Here is a 17,206-nt window from a genome sequence, read left to right as displayed (position 1 = left end):
CACCAGGTCAGTATCACCTTCCTGCTGTGCCCTCATCCCCCTTGCTTGTATATACCTCAAGAGGCCCAGTTTCAAATCCTATTTCCAGAACACCTTCCCTTAAGATCTGAACTGAAAACTCTCTTCTGCCTCTGCTCTCATTTGCCACTTCACATTGGTGACTAAATTGATCAGTGAACGTATTAAAGAATGCTAAAGCTGTTACAGGAGAATAATCACAAAATGTCAGTGGTTATGTGCAACAAGGGTTTATTTCTTCTCATGTCACATCTTGAGCTAATTGCTTGGATCTTATAGCTAGCTGTGCTTTCTGAACCATGTGACATATGGTCACCAGACTGGCGAGGCAAAGATGGAAGCAGCTGTCAATCTCTTAACCGCCATGGCCCAGTAGTGACATGTGAAGTTCACTTACACATGTTCATTGGCCAGCACTAGTCACATGGCCCTAAGCTCACTGCAGAGGAGGCTAGGAAATGAAGAGGAGCTTGTGGATATTTGCTGGGTGCTAGTGGATTTATGTCCCAAATATTGCTTTAAGCGCCTAAGGACTGAATCCATTTTCTAGTACTCACAGTACCTTGCATATTGTGTTGTATGTGGTAGAGTATAGCAATATTTTTTCTTCCCAATAATATTAATAATTAAAAGTCAAGGCACACATCGTTTGTTCATGGAAGACTCATTCACAAAATTTGGATGAGGAATAAGGTAAAATATAGTTAGAGGCTGGCTAGAGCATGACTCATACTCAAAAACATAAAACCATTGTTTTTTTCTCCCCTATTTGACGTCAGAGTGTTCTAGACATTAGTCTGGAACTGTGCTGTCTAATGGGGCAACCACTAGCTCTATATGGCTATTTAAATTAAATTTAAAGAGAATTAAAACTTCAGTGTCTTCGTCACATTAGCCACATTTTGAGAATTTAGTAGCCCTGAGTGGCTAGTAGTTATCTAATGCTTTAGACAGCACAAATATAGGAAATTTCCATCATTGCAGAAAATTCTACAGAAGGGGCTTGTGCAATGAACAGTAGGAGATTTTTATAGATTAGAATGTAGATGACAAAAGGATAAAAATGATCACACAGAAAGTTACTGTTATAGACAATGATCCAGGTGACATTATTCTTATGTATAAGGAAGTAAATTCAGAAACATTCTAAAATTGGCTTTGAAACCGTTTCTAGCCAGTTGGTTAATGTGGCTCCAGAAACAATTTGCTAGGAGGTAGTGTTAAGATAGTAAAAGGAGCACTGGACTAGGAGTGAAAAGACCTGACTTGTAGCCCTAAGTCTCCCTTCTGAATTAGCTGGGAGACCTTCTGCAAATCACTTAGACTCATTCAGCCTTGACACGTCATTCATAACACCCAAAACACGTTAGGCGTTACTCTGGGATACTTTTTTATTTTCTCTGAGGTCCCTCCGAATTAAAAAAAAAAATTTTTTTAATTAGGTCTATGTGTCAAGTACAACTTTTTAAGTAAAAATGGCCTTTGTTTTTTGTATCTATTTAAAGGTATACAACCTGATGTTTTGATAAGCTTTCTTTCTTTTTTTTAAAGACAGAGTCTTGCTCTGTTGCCCAGGCTGGAGGGCAGTGCAATGCCTGTCATAGCTCACTGCAACCTCAAACTCCTGGACTCCAGTGATACTCCTACCTCAGCCTCCTCAGTAAACCTTTCTTTCTTAATTCCTTCTCCTAAGTCTATCTAAACTCACATATTCAGCCCTCTGAAAACTAAATTCATTTATTTCCCCAATATTTGCCTCAATGCCTCTCTTCTGTGCAGGGGTACTACCCTCTTTCTTGAGATAGGGGGCTGCCAACACTTGGACCCCGGACACTTGGCATCACCTTCTAGGAGCAAAGCTTTCCCTTCTTTTAAGACAATTGGGAAAGGTGATTCTTACTCTACAAAATTGGGAGCATGCAAAAAAAAAAAAAAAAAAGTAACTTGGAGCAGGAATTTTTTCTTTTTCATGTAGCTAGTCCCTCTCAACCAATGGAACAAAAGACTTTGTCAGATCGTATTCTTGCCACTAGAAGAATGTTTTTAAGAAAGTCTCTTTGTGCTATCTGCTACATCACACTCTCTCCTATTCAGCTCACCTTTGTTATCGGTCTTGGGACATCCAAAGGGCATGTTTTGTGTTTTAGATCATAGAAGCTTCCCTTTCTGAGACAGCTGCCTTGGCATGGGTGTCCGGGGGATGAGCCGGCGGCTTTTTTGTGGTGTTGTCTCACTCTTGGTCCAGTTAGTCAGCCAGCCCTCTTGGGAGGAAGTGGAGCTGGCCTCCTCCTGATGATGATCGACTCTCAGTTGTTTGTAATTTTCTCAAAAAATAAATACTCTGAGGCTACAGTTTCTCAGGATTGGTCTTAACCCCAGAGTGTGTTTTGTTGTTGTTGTTTTTGGAAAGTTTCAAAAACATCTGTTTGGAAGAGATTATTTCAGTGGAGAACATGTATGTCAGCAGTTAAATGTCTCAGACCCATTTTCTTTCTTTTCTTGTGTGTCCAAATAACCCTTTAAACTGTCAAGTACCTAGACCTCAATGAGGAATCAAATGATTTTGATATTTTTTTCTTGATTTCTCCCCTTTTTCTCAGAAAATGCCTGAGGAAAATAAGAAGGGATCTAGATATATTTTGCATTGCCAAGAAAAATAATAGGCCTTACTGTTGCCTTCACCCAACTTTGAAATTGTACTTTGTTCATTTCACAATGGGACAACGTTATACTGCAGTTAGGTTCTCCAGCTTAAGCCTTACTTGCCTTTTTTCCCTGAACATTAAAATAAAGTTCTCAGATAACTGAAATTTCTAGAATTATCTTTCTAAACCTAACTCACTAGGTAACTTGGTTCAAAAAGTAACTCACTTTCCCCAGATACTAAATAAAATACATCATACTTCCAGTGACCAAGCCCCCACCCTTCCCCAAACATAGCCATATTTTTTGGTCATAGTTCTGCTTTTACATGAATGAGACCCCACGCATCCTGTTTTGGGGTCCTTAAAATGGTACTTCTTACAACTCTGTTGTGGGGATTAATTGGTTAACTCCATTCTCCCTCTCTGGATACCTGCACCTTCTCACTCCCTCTCACTCCCAATTCTTTTCTCCTTGTTGTTTTTGAAAGCAGGATGGTGGCTGGCAGCAGCAACAGGATCTGTTTCCATTTTGAACCTTATAAATTACCGAGGTGCAGAAGTAACAGGAATTGTTTGGCTGCTGCTCGTTAAGCAGGAGGGGGTCTGGGCTGAATTTCCTCAGTAAAATCTTTGTTGCTTTTATAACCCAAACACCTTTGTAGCCACACAGTACTCAGATAAGAAACAACCCTCCCATTCCTCTTTGTCTGCTTGTCCTCTTTTGCCCTTCATTACTTTATGTTCATTTTCTGTCTCCCTACCGCCCTTCTACCCTCTCTTCCTCCCTCCCTTCCTTCCCTCCTTGGGGCATGGAAGGAACATTTGCTCTCAATTTCCTTAAGGGGCTGGGGAAATTGGGGCATGACTTGAACAAGCTAGTTCCCTAAAATCCCATAACTGGGAACTCATGCAATGATCTATATAAATACCTTATCTCAGTGGGGAAAAACAAATTAGAGAAGTAAAGCAAGTATCTGGAAAATTGAGAGGAAACCAAAAGCTTACTTTTCAGTGTAAATTTTCCCTCTAGAAATCACTGTTAAAATGCCCCACTGTTCTACATCAACTCTGTTTGCTAAACACCCACTGGGTACAGAGCCCTGACAGGGGGAAAAAATGGGAAAAAGGCTACTATTGTGATTAAAAGCACAGAGTTTTGGAATCAGCCCAAACTGGGTTTCAATGCAGGCCTACTGTTATGCGATCCTGGGCAAGTTAACTTCTGGAACTCAATTTTCTCACCTGTAAAATGGGAATATAGTCCTCGCCTTACAGGGTTGATGAGAAGGTTAAAGGAAATACGTTGTATAAGAGCTTAGTGAGTTCCTGGAGTAGTGGCAGGCACCGCCAGCTCCATTTGTACTCACATCCTTTGCAGCTTTCATGAATTTTACTTTGCCAATAATATGACCCTTTGATTTACTGGATTGTTTGAAAAAGAGCAAAAGCTCTCTCTCTACACCAACGGGAAATTATCTTAACTTGCTAGGAAATAACTTTTGAAAAACTTGTTTAAAAATGTTCTTTCAAATCCCTTTTAGAAAATGTCTCCTTGTCCTATCTCAGAGTAGTCCTGAAGTCTTGTGAGTCCTCTGATGTCGAAGTCATGGGCAAATGGAGGAAATACGAACCACTGGGAAAGAACTCTTGGAAAACATGCTGAGCATCCACAGAATGCTAGGGGCTGGGGTCCTCCATCTGGTTTGAAAGCAGTGTGGATATGGCCCTCTTCACTCCCTCAGCAGCCAGGCAGAAAGCCAAAGGACTACAGGTCTTGGGGAAGGGAAAGGTTTAGGCTAATCCCAAGCACTTCCCAACACAGAGCAACAGTCCCCTGTGTCAGGCATGTTGGGTGTCTCCCGTTTCTTACAGCAGTCTCTGTGGGCAGCCTGAACTCCAGGACTGGCCAGCACAACACATCTCTCAGTTGAGAAGCTTAACTGCTTCTCCTGAGTTTTAAATGGTGACTGTAAATCTTTGAGAGAGTCTCTGGTTAGGTAGATTGATCTAGAAGAGTTAATGTTTTAAATGTATGTCACACTTCTAGAAATATACTATTAATATTGCCACAGGTGAATGATCCACTGTGCAGATCACTGGAATGTCACCTTCAACATTATCCAAACTCATTTCAATGCCTCCCTGCCTAATAAGGCTGTTGATAACCCATCCTTGTTTGTTAATGTTCTATAAACCCATCAATGAAAAGCACAGAAGCAAAAATCTTGGGTTTGGCTTTAACAGAAGAGAGAGAGAGAGAGAGAGAGAGAGTGTGTGTGTGTGTGTGTGTGTGTGTGTGTTAGAATATACACTTGCCCATGTGATTTTGATAAATCTTGTAAGGACCATAGCTTAAGAAAGACATAAAAAAAACAGTGCCTTCTGGAACAGGAGATGCTACTGTTCTAGGCAGAGAGGGTGGCTGATAGCTGAGGTGTGTTGTCAGATGGCTGGAGGTGCAGTGTGGTCTGAGCCTCAAAGCAGTGTTGTTCTGGGTGGAGATACAACTTGGGTAATCAAGAGTGCAGATTTTGTGGAGACGGAAAAGTTCAAAATTTCTAGCACTAGGAGCAGAGAGAAGTGGGAGCTAGTGAGTGAAGCGAAAACAAGGCTCTGTGCCCTGAGAAAGTGAAGTATCTTGGCTGGCTTATGACTTTGGGCTGTGTTTGTACCTGTGGGAGTAGATGTTACAGACAAGCTGAGTAGAGTAGGGTGATTGCAGGAATAAAAGGGAGTTTACAGGGATATAGGCATAGAGCTGGGGTGAGGAAAATTAGAGCAGGAAATATTTCATGAGTCACTGAGACTCTAGGATTCATTCACTTAGTAGCATTCCCTGCAAGGGCATTCAGTATGCATCACACACACGGCACTGCTGTTCCACAATAGTCAGCACTAACCACATGGCAGGGCACATGACTGTGACCAGCTGGCCTTTTGCAAGCAAACGGTAAGAATAATCTCATCTGTTCTAGCATCTGTGCCAGATAGTCACTGTCCTGTGCCATGGATATGGCTGCAGGCTACGCCTCTCTATATCCTCTGCCCCTCATCCTTGTTGCTGTCCATCCACTGGGCAAAACTCCAGCATTCTTACTACAATAAAATCACCTTCTAGCTAGAGAAAGAGCTCAAGGAGGCAACTTGTAAGAAGCTTCTTTTAGATGAGAAATGGCATGATAGTGTTCTTTGGTCTTCCAGCAGCATGACCAGGTCTCTATTTTGAATGTTGCCAACAGGGAACAAGGGACAAAGCCAGGCCCCATGGCCACTACAGGTGCACCCCAGGCATCCTCATCGTGGCCATTGCTCTCCCTTTCTCTCTTACAACAGAGTGTTGCCGGGGACGGCAGTATCTCTTTGTGTGACCCTGGCGGCTTATGGAACGTTGGCTTCAGACCTTTGTGATACACCATGCTGCGTGGGACAGTGACGGCGTGGAGAGGAACAAGGCCTGAGGTCACACTGGCTTGCCTCCTCTTAGCCACAGCAGGCTGCTTTGCTGACTTGAGTGAGTGCTTTCCTTCCCTTTCCCTGCCCTTACAGTCAAATGGAAACATTCCACATTCTACAATAACTCTTTAAAAAGGCCTTCTTTACCTGGATTTCGAAGAACACTTGATTCCCATTGGCCTTCAGGGACACAAGAATACAAGATGAGACATGATCCCAGCAACATCATATTGGTTATAGTTTGGTATTTGACTCATTTCAAAGCTATACCAGAGGAGGAGGAGAAGTAATAATAATAACTGCTTTTTGTTGTGCACTTACTGTACAATGTCATGGCAGGCAATTTACACATATTGTTTGCAAGCCTCATGACAACCTTGTGAGACAAGCAATATTAGCTTCATTTTACAGATAAGAAACTGACACTTCAAAAGGCTAGAGTCATATGGCTCAGAAGTAGTGGCACTGGGATCAGACTCAGGTCTGTCCAAACGCAAAGCCCAAGCTCTTGCCTTTACAATACATTCTCACTCCACATCTACTCTCTGGGAACAAAGGCAGGTTGGGAAATGGACAAGAGCAGTAGAGTCGGAGAAAGACCAGCTTCTCTGGTGACCACTTCTGGAAGACTTCCTGGGTGCAATGCTTCTAAAAACGTGATGTTGTTTTCTTGGGGGCATCAGTTCATTGCTGCATCCCTGTTCTTCCTCCAGACGAGGTCCCTCAGGTCACCGTCCAGCCTGCATCCACCGTCCAGAAGCCTGGAGGCACTGTGATCCTGGGCTGTGTCGTGGAGCCCCCAAGGATGAATGTAACCTGGCGCCTGAATGGGAAGGAGCTGAATGGCTCGGATGATGCTCTGGGTGTCCTCATCACCCATGGGACCCTCGTCATCACTGCCCTTAACAACCACACTGTGGGACGGTACCAGTGTGTGGCCCGGATGCCTGCGGGGGCTGTGGCCAGCGTGCCAGCCACTGTGACACTAGCCAGTGAGTCTGCTCCTTTGCCTCCCTGCCATGGTGCAGTCCCTCCTCGTCTCTTCCCACCCTGAAGCCCCCACCATCCATGCTGCCTCTTGTTAGTCTCAGCATAAAATGGTCCTTAACTGCTGAAATGTCAAATCAGAACGGTAGCTGCCTCGTAATGCCCAGTCATGGGGGACCCTTGTGCCCTTGGAAAACCTCACTCCAAGTAGAGGCTGTATCTGGAGTGAGTGTCTACAGAGAGGGGAATTGGTCAGTGCTCTTGACATGGCAGAACTGTTCCCTGGGCCCCAGAGCAGGGCCATGCCGTGCCTTCCTACTTGGTCATCTGTGGCTGCAGGTGCACTGTCCCAACTGCCCATGCCCCTTCCAGTCCCCTCCCTCCATTCTCACGATAGTTATACAGTCGGAGCAGGGAGAGACAGGACACCGACACCGAGAGACATGGGCAGGGCCATGTGTAGTGTGGACAGAGCCCACCCAGCCCAGACTTGGCCCTCTGTCTCTCTGTGAGGGGCAAGCATAGTCCAAAGGCCTGGAATATAAATACTAGAACATAATGAAAAGGAAACTGTGTGGCAGAGGGATAAAGGGATACAGAGAAAAGAAACAAGGAAGAGATGAGGTGACAGTTTGGACCAAGGAAAATGCCAGGAGAAGACTTCATACTACCTTTTCTTTTTCTGGTTTTGCCATTCTTTTATTCATGTTGTTATGCTCAGTATAGGATAGTTTATTAAAACCATTATGTCTGTAGACATTCTATTTGTGATATAGAAATTGTGTTATCTCTGACCGATAATTTTTCCTATTATGTGACAAAGAACATAGGTCCTCAGACCAACATGTGGAAACCAAGGGCCAAATGGCTTCTAAGGTCCCTCCCAACTGAATAATTCCGGTAAATTCCATTTCCATGCACTCACTGATGGACCGTCCTCATGGCCACTCTTATTTCTTTTATGCTTGTGAAAGGTGTAGTTTTTACAAAATTACTTGAGTGTGTATTATAAAGATTCAACAGAGCAAAGTAAAGGCCAAGTGACTTGACATAGTCATAGCTGGTAAGGAGGAGCCTTACCAAGACAGGTGTTTCTAGTTGCCATTATACTTATTCTACCTTACGAGGACCCATTCTATGAGGCTAGATGGAAGTGAGTAAATAGACGTCCTACCGTTGCATATGACTGCCACTTGGTGTGCTGTGTTCCAGACACAACACATATACTATGATTTTCTACCCATTGTATGTATGGGCACATGAGACGTGATGGATTCAACACACCACTGAAGACTGGAGAGCACCCCTGATACCCATTCTTATATGCTGAGCCTGCGGCCAGGAAACTTTAACTGCCTCCAATTTGGCCCCTTTCCTGGCGCCTGAGGTGTAGAAAATAGGGAAACTTGTTGAGACTTTAATGGTATTTGGATTTAAACTTTGAGAAGATTTCCAGGGCTTGTTCCCTCATGACTCAGCAGCACCCCCTTATCCCTGAAAGCCCTGCTTTGGGCGTCCACGTCGCCATCATCATCATCATCATCACCCTTGTGGATGGCGTGCTTCCAGGAGGTTCGCAGTGCTGCATCATGGGGCTTACCTAAGGCAGCAAACTTTTGAAATGCCCCTCTATCCAAGGCAGTTGGGTTCCCTGGGGTGTGTGAAGCTTGAGTCCCAGGAGGAGGGTAGGGAGGGATGGAGAAGCAGTAAGGGAATGGAGGAAAGCCCCTATGTGCCCTCCGGTCCCCAGATCTCTGGAGGAGCTTCACTCTATGGGTCAGCGGAATGGAGGCTATCAGGATTCCTCTTTTCTTGGGAAAGTCAAACAGCCCTGCCCTTTACTCAGAGGCAAGGCAGAGTGTGTCCTCAGCTGTCTCCCTGAGGAGCCAGGCTGACACTGGGCTGCATCTCGGAGCACCCCCTCACAATGGAGCCACTCCTCTTTGTGGCAGAAGGAGCACCCATGGAATCTGAGTGCCTGGCCTCTGGGAAGCAGCCCGTGAGTGCTCAGGGAAGGAGGAGGCCTTCCCTTCCAGCTGTGCTTGTTGGGCGGGGGCTGCTCTGAGGCTTGGGTGAGGAAGGTAGATGGTGCAGAGGTAGGTCATCTCATCAAGTCAAGAAGGGCTGAGGTCAGAACTACGTTTCCTATCATTGTACCCTTCCCACCTCCACTTTCATATTTTCACATTGTAATTGCATTATAGAATGTTTAGGATATATAGAAAATAATCTCTCCTAAGCCTGCTATCTTCATATAACCACCACTATCATTTTGGAGTATGCCCTTCCAGTCTTTGTCCCTCCTCATGTTTTTATTTTGTGATGATACAACAAATATACAGGTTCTTTTCTCTCTCTTGATGTTGTATGATAAGCATTCTCCATTGGCCATATGACCATGTTTACTTTTTTATTGAGTATAAAATGCATACAAGGCCTGGCACATAGAGATCCAGAGATAATTATTACAATATGGCTTACACCTGTAATCCTAGCGCTTTGGGAGTCTGAAGCAGGAGGATCATTTGAGGTCGGGATTTTGAGACCAGCCTAGGAACAAAAATTAAAAAAAAAAAAAAAGAAAGAAAGAAATAGCCAGGCATGGTGGCGTGCACTTGTATTGCTAGCTGTCTCGGAGGTGGGAGGACTGCTTGAGCCCAAGAGGCCAAGGCTGGGGTGAGCAAGCCTCTTACAAATGTGATGTGTTTCCAAAAAAACAAATAAATAAAATGCATACAGTAAAGTACACAAAGTGTACTAATCTTAAGTGAACAACTGATACAACTGATACATTTTTCATGTGTGTCCATCCATGTAACCATGCCCTACATCCCCTCATCCCCCTTCCTAGTTAATCCACCCTCCCAGCCCCTGTCAGTTCTTATGATCATAATTACTAATGGTCCTAGAACATCTACCAGAATTCTACCCTTTTCCTGTTGCTGGGCAATTAGGGCGCCTCCAGTTGTTGATTATTACAAATGAGATGTGCCTTTTAGCAACGCGTGTGCCCTTAAAGAGCAACACTGCTCATCCAACAGGGAGGTTTTATCTGCAAATGGGCAGCACAAGGCTGTGGAGACTCAAGACCATAACCATTCATTTGGCCTAATTAGGAGCCAGGCTGAACCTTTTATTGTTTGGGAGAGGGAGAATTGGAGAGTGGAAGATTTATCTTGGAGCCCTGCTTCTGCTTCAAGGTGTATCTGTGTGAGGAGAGACAATTTATTAGCCTTCATTCTAAGAATATTCCTGGCCGCTTCTTTCTCTGGTGCTTGAGGGGATCTGTGGTTGGCAGAAAGGACAAAGGGAAGTGTTTGGTTGCAACCCAAGAAGGCACAGTGAGAGAAGAAGGGGCTTGTGCAGAAGCCGAGCTGGGCTTATTTGAAAGCCAAGAACTACTGGCTTGTCATTTAGACATGAATCAAAAGGCGAAATGTTTGGGCCTGACTAGAAAGAAGAAGTGCTGAAAGTTGAGAGAGCAGGCATGGGGGGCTGTGTCATGGAAAAGAGGGAGTTGGTGGAGTGGAACTGCAAAGCTTGCAGGAGGCAGTGACGAGGTGGCGGGCAGGCGGGTGGGGGCAAGTGAAAGGGGTGCTGTCTTTGGGTTAATGCCATTGGGGGATCTGGCCCAGACGCAGCAGTAGATTAAGTTTCTGAAAGCACATTCCTGAGCAGAATAGGGGCTGTGTTTTGCTGGTTGGCTGATGTATGAGGGAGGCCAAGTGGTAGACGGGATTACCGAAGGCACGGTCTGCATTTAGAGGAAAGACTGGGCAGCGGCTTGCCGGTGCACACACATGCACACCCACACACACTCAGCATGGTAGGCTTCCTTTTCCTCTGGCCTCGTCTCCATGCTTTCTCATGTTCATCTTCGCACAAAGCAGTTGCTGTCTGGCCTACCTGGCAAGATGCTGCCTCCTCCATCCAGCCTCTAGAAATCACTGGGAGCTATAGGTCATGGGGCCTAGGACCAGGCTGGAGGATTCAGGGGTGGGGAGGAGGCCTCTAGCAGAGTAATTTTCTTCACCTTGACCAGGTGACATCATCTTTTGATTTTCAGTAAAATGGAGTCAGAAGTTGAATCACCTGAAGAGTCTCAGCTTTGCTGTCTCCCTCCCTCCACCCCGGGTTGTCCTGGCCATGTGGGTAATGGCTGCTGCATGCTCTGTGGTGATGCCCATCTCACTCTCCTCTGTGAAGGGTTTTTTATTTCCTATTTAACCTAAACTTTTAAAAAAAATAAATCTCTCTTGCTACTAATGCCCCGCTTCAGATCATCTTGTCTAATTCTTGGTTTTTGAAATGCTTTTAACTTTGAACTCCTTCCTTTCACTTCCCTTTCCCTTTTTACAAGCCTCACAGCAGGCAGCCAACCGCTCTACACAGCTCAGCTCCGCTCCTGAACCAACCGCAGACCCTGCCACCTGCCAGGGAGCACTTCACTCCTTCGTACTGGACCCTGAGTTCCACCTCAGGCCTGTTCTCAACACAGCATGGCAAGGAGTCACAACCGACTCATCAGAGCTGGCAATGGGAGAGCTGTTCTCAATCCCTTACTTCTAACAGTCAACCATGAATAATTATTTATTTTTAACCTTTAAAATTTTTTGATAATTTTATTCTCCCATCATCCCTGGTAGCTGGAAATAAAACAGGTGGTAACTAGGTAGCTACCTATAATTCTAAACTTGGGAATTTTAGTCCTCAAGTTAATGTGAAGTCTTAAGTTGCAGCTGGTGTAATTGTGAACAGATCGGTCACCACTCCTTAAGGCCTCCTAGTGCCAAGGCCAGGCATATACTCCTGAATGACCCTGTCTCTGGCATCAGAGATCAGCAGGTGAGGTGGCTGACAAGAAAGGAAGGAGTCCCCCTCGCCACTCATCCTCATGACTCTCTGACTTTGAGAAAATGTCCAAAGTGACCAGGGACTCTTTGTCACCGTAATTTAATTTAACCCACAAATAAAATGAAGAGCCAAACTGGTATAATGGAAAAAACAAGAAGCTAAAAAAAAGTTTTAAATTCTGGGTTTAAGCCTTAGCTCTGCCACTTACGTGCTCCATGACTTTCAGCAAATCACTTGGTCTTTAGACTGCCACAGCTGTGAAATGAACACAATAATTACATCACCAGTCTCATGGGTTTTTTGAGGCTAAATGGGAGAACGTATGATATTAGTATTTGAGAGCATTTTAGAAATCCCAGGCTTTATTTGTTTGCCCATGTAGTTGTCAGATATTTCTGGAGTGTCTCCTTTCTGGAGGCTCTGAAGCCTGTGTCCAGTGCTGTGCTGCCCAGCTCCATTCTGGGAGTGACTCTTAGGAAGACAGTCCAGAGGGTGGCAGAGCTTCCAGTCACAACCAGAACCAATAGAGGGCTGGCTTCTTATAAAGAGAGAACTAACCCATGTCCTGCGACTTTCTTAGTCCTTATATACATGTGTTCTCTAACTCAGATTCCCACCCCCAGCCGCCTTCTAGAGCAGCTACGGTGTCACGGTGCATTGTCAGTGTAGCCCGCAGAGCTGCTCACTGACGCTCCTGCGGGTTCTCTGCTGCCCACTCAGCTGTTGCCCCATACGGACAGCTGCTGTTTTGCACTGACAGGCTGGACTGACCCTGGCCTTCAGCATGGCGAATTCTACAAACAGAAGCCGTGTCTCTTTGCTCAGCCCCCCTAATCTCTAATTCCCATCACACACTTCACTAAGGTCATCTAGGTTCTGACTGTGAACTAGAATAGTCCATAGTCCATTAAGGACCACCGTAGACATTTCTTTCTTAAAATATTTCTAGCTTCCTTTATCTCTGTATTAGGGTTCTCCAGAGAAGCAGACCCAATAATATATATACACACACATATATATGTATATATCTATATATAATACATGTACATATGTGTAATATATTTAACTTTGTATGTGTATAATTATATATTATACAAAGATTTGTTGTAAAGAATTAGCTCGTGCACGCTGTAGATTCAGGTAAGAATTGATATGGCAGTCTTGAGGGTAAAAGCAGGAAACTCAGGCATGTTTTCTGTGTTGTCTTCTCTGGAAAACATGTCTTTGCTATTAATACTCTCAATGATCAAATGAGGCCTATCCCCATTAGGGAGGGTAATTATTTTACTCAAAGTAAAAGATTTTCTAGCAAAGTTGACACAGGAAATTAGCCGTCACAGTCCCCGACTGTCCACCTGAAATACACCACCTGCCTGGAGTTCTTTTGGAATATGTCTCTTTGGAGGCAATGTGAAGAAATTAGTTTCTCCCTAAGTCCAGCTCCCAGAATCATTAATGGCACCTTTAGACAGAGATGTTTCCACACTGCCAGGACAATGGCTATTCCTTAACTTTATGGAGCCATGCACTCCATCCAAACCTCAGGATGCTTTGCATTTCAGCGTTGGGTGGAGCTGCGCCTTTGGAAGATGCAGATACAGAGACCCTGTTGCCCCAGCCCCTACCAGAGATGCATTCACTCGTTGCAGAAACAGCTTCATGAAGCCCTCTCACCTTGGCAGGGGCATATTGTTTGGATTCTCTTTGGCCACAGGTGTCTCAGAGCAAAATTGTAGTTTAATTTGGGCAATCTTATTAAGAACATCCTTTCCTAATTTTCCCCTAGTCTTGATTTTTAAATATATATATAAAACCTAGGCCGGGTGCGGTGGCTCAAGCCTGTAATCCCAGCACTTTGGGAGGCCGAGACGGGTGGATCATGAGGTCAGGAGATCGAAACCATCCTGGCTAACACGGTGAAACCCCGTCTCTACTAAAAAATACAAAAAACTAGCCGGGCGTGGTGGCGGGCGCCTGTAGTCCCAGTTGCTCTGGAGGCTGAGGCAGGAGAATGGCGTGAACCTGGGAGGCGGAGCTTGCGGTGAGCTGAGATCTGGCCACTGCACTCCAGCCTGGGTGACAGAGCAAGACTCCGTCTCAAAAAACAAAACAAAACAAAAAAACCTACATCTTGATTTTTTTTCAAGTTTTTTTTTCTCAACTCCTCGGTGAAGTGTAAGGGTGGAGAGGATGAGAGAAGAAACAAGCGAGCAAGAACTCAATCAATAAAAAGAATTCGTCTTTCATTTCCAACAGTCACTGTAATTTTCTTCCCAGAATATATTTTCTTACTCCAATTAACAATCTACGTCTTTAGTTTAATTTTGTCCTCAGTTCCTTCCAACTTAATGCATTCTATTTCTAAAGGCTTCTGTTAAATAAGACAAGACCAAAGTTCGTGAGTCCCACTTGAAAAACAGCAAAGCACTCATTCTCCAGTGCTGACTCCTATATTTGGATGTTTTGGACGTTGGTGCCCTAAGAATTGGGAAGCATTCAGAATTTCTAACAGGGCACAGTAAGATCTGGTCCTGGCCATTGAACATCTCTCAGTCTCATGGAGAAGGTGGACTTCGTTAACACATTAGTCATAAAGCAAGGCAGCGCAGTGAGTTGCCTGACAGAGATGTGAACAGATTTTAATGGGCGCTTGGAGGCTAGCAAGGATTCATTTCCATTTCAGGGGATTGCGGAAGACTCAGGAGGTGAGCCTTGAAGAATGTGTACACAGCAACCTTGATTTTTAATTTCTGAGTCCTCGCATACCTTTCTCAGACCTTTAACAACCAAATTCAGCTCTTAACATTGCGTATTCAGACCGAGGCCCCGTTCCGTTTCTGGGATGGCACCGATACTGCCATAGAAAGTTTTATTTCCATAGTGAGATATTTCCATGGTGAACTCAATCGAATTCTTTTTTTTTTTTTTTTTTGAGACAGAGTCTTGCTCTGTTGCCCAGGCTGGAGTGCAGTGGCCGGATCTCAGCTCGCTGCAAGCTCCGCCTCCCGGGTTCACGCCATTCTCCTGCCTCAGCCTCCCAAGTAGCTGAAACTATAAATCAAATTCTTAATCTAGCCACCAGGTGATTGTCTCTCTCTCTCCATCTTGTTTGCCGCTCACCCCATTTCTCACTGTTCCTCATCTCTTTTCTCTTTGGGTATGAACACTTTCTGATTAAGAAAGAAGCTTCAGAGTGTTTCCTCCAGTACTCCCCACTTCCGCCCCCGTCTGGTTCAGTTAGCCAGCGACTCCCTGACAAAACAGGAGGAGCCATTTGCTCCAAACTGGAAAAACATTTGTGTGTTGGCTTGGGCGTCAGAGAATCCTGTACAGCTTTTTGCTTTGGGATGAAGGGATGGCAGTGAGAAGAAGGGTTGGAGGGAAAGAAAACACAGGTGGCTTCCTAAGCCGCCCCAGGAGGGGAAGGAGATGTGCAGCTGGAGAGGAGTGTGAGCCTGCCTTGGCTGGGAGAGCCAGAGAGACAGCTCCACACAGGGGGATGGAGTTGGAAAAGGAGAGCCAGCTTGAGCTTGAAATTTAGTTGTTCCATACCATAAGTTATGTATATTTTACTTTGCCAGCTGGGCAAGAAAATGACTGAAAGATGGCTGAGATTCAAAAGGTGCTGAGCAACTTGAGCATCTTAATAGGAAATGAACAAGGAATACCCTATAGCTTTAGGACAAAGTTACATCAATGCTTTCTGTTTTCTACTGGATGCAGGCAGAAATTCATAGCTCATAAGAACTGTCCCTGATATTCTGGTGAAATCTTCAAATGGTGTTGGCCACTCTAATCCTATTAGCCCTGGTGCAAGTACCCAGACAGATCCGTGGTGTAAGTTCTGCTCAGAGCATCTTGGCAGCAAATGTCTGTCCCAAACAGCCAGGGATCCCATTCTATATTTATCAGAGGTCACTATTTACCAAATAGACCTCAAGTTCATAGTGCATCTTCTACCAAGGACACCCTTAAGGACTCTCAACCCACTCCACCCTTGTCCTCAATTCATTCTTTGCATTCACAGGCAAATGATTAAATACAATCCTGGGTTCATTTTCTAAGCTAAGAGAAAAGGGAAGGGGCATGTAGTATATTGACTCAGTGAGCCAAAACACAGTGTGAGGAGCCTTTTGCACCAGAAGCCAAGAGAAAGATTGATTTGCCGGCTTGAAATCACTGGACTCCTTTAAGGAGCATGGTGCAAGATGGTTCCTTTAAAGCAAAAATGAAAACCAAGAGAGCAAATGAGTCCTCGGTTCCCTCGTTTTTTAAAAACAGCTTCACACCTCAGCATCCCCTGTTTCTCGTGTGTGTGTGGAAAAGTTGAGCAATTTCTACTTTCACTTTGTTTTTAGACTTTCAGCCATTTTTGGTGTCTGGTAATAATCTTGAGCTTTATAGAACAGTGAGTCCGTCCTGCTAATTAGACGTAGTGTTCACATCCAAATTAAAGGATGATCACTTCATAATGAGAAAAAATGTAAACAAAAGGAAAAAACTTGCTGAAGTAAAAGCAGCGTTTCTTTTCCTATAGGGAAGATTGTGATTAATAGCGAGGTGCTTGCAGCCTTTCCCTCAGGCCCACTTTCCATCGTGCACTTTCTCCTAGCTTTCAGAATGGTGGTCCCTTAGCTGGCAGCATCTTGCTCTCCATCCCCATCCTCAGAAGGTTCCCACCTCCCTTGGGTTACTAATTCCTTCTCAGTTTTCAAGACTCAAGTATCTTCTCTAGGAATGTTTCTTGACCCCTTCAACTTCCAAGTCTGGAGTAGGTTCTCTTCCCGGTTTCCTTAGTGCCTTGGTTTTGCTTCCACAGCCCTTCCTTGTCTGTCTACCAGTAGGGTAGGAACTGTTATTATCTGTGACCACAGTGCTGTCTATGGGGCCTGGCACACCACAGGCCTTCTGTGAATATCATGAAAGAGGAAGACTCCCAGATAAAACATGTCTGAGGTCTAGAAGACCAAAAAGGGCATACAGAGGGTAAATTAACAATTTCTGAATTTCCTTTTCAAATTCTGATATATTAAAAGTTTTCAAGAAGTATATAAGAAAGGATAAAGCAGGAGCTCAGGATACAAAGAGATTAAAGATACAAATGGATTCAAGAAAGGTTTAGAAAAATTGATGAATGTCAGAAGCATAAAACAGCATTTGAAAGAAACTGAGATGTTTGGAGGAAATTCTGGAACCTCAGGGAGATGCCAGTGAATTTGGCTCCATGACCTAACACAGGGGTCCCCAAC

General features: G+C 44.5%; 1 protein-coding gene across 23 annotated transcripts in view; it reads left to right on the top strand.

The window, feature by feature from the left end:
• Window positions 1–17,206, top strand: part of BOC (BOC cell adhesion associated, oncogene regulated) — a 76,990-nt gene that overhangs the window by 32,964 nt on the left and 26,820 nt on the right. For 20 of the 23 annotated variants that reach the window (XM_065539189.1, XM_015446420.3, XM_074033451.1 and 17 more), the window contains 2 exons: window positions 5,997–6,174; window positions 6,830–7,108. The exons of 2 other annotated variants lie outside the window; for them this stretch is intronic. In XM_065539189.1, coding sequence (XP_065395261.1) covers window positions 6,078–6,174; window positions 6,830–7,108 — 376 coding nt within the window. In that variant the 5' untranslated portion in view covers window positions 5,997–6,077. Of the gene's footprint in view, window positions 1–5,996; window positions 6,175–6,829; window positions 7,866–17,206 lie in introns of those variants that run through there. One more of the 23 variants, XM_074033455.1, reaches the window with a different exon arrangement.

This window comes from Macaca fascicularis, chromosome 2 (genome assembly GCF_037993035.2).
Source record: "Macaca fascicularis isolate 582-1 chromosome 2, T2T-MFA8v1.1".
Lineage (NCBI taxonomy): Eukaryota > Metazoa > Chordata > Mammalia > Primates > Cercopithecidae > Macaca > Macaca fascicularis.
The sequence above is the reverse complement of the archived record's forward strand: the minus strand, read 5'-3'. Positions and strand labels throughout refer to the sequence as shown.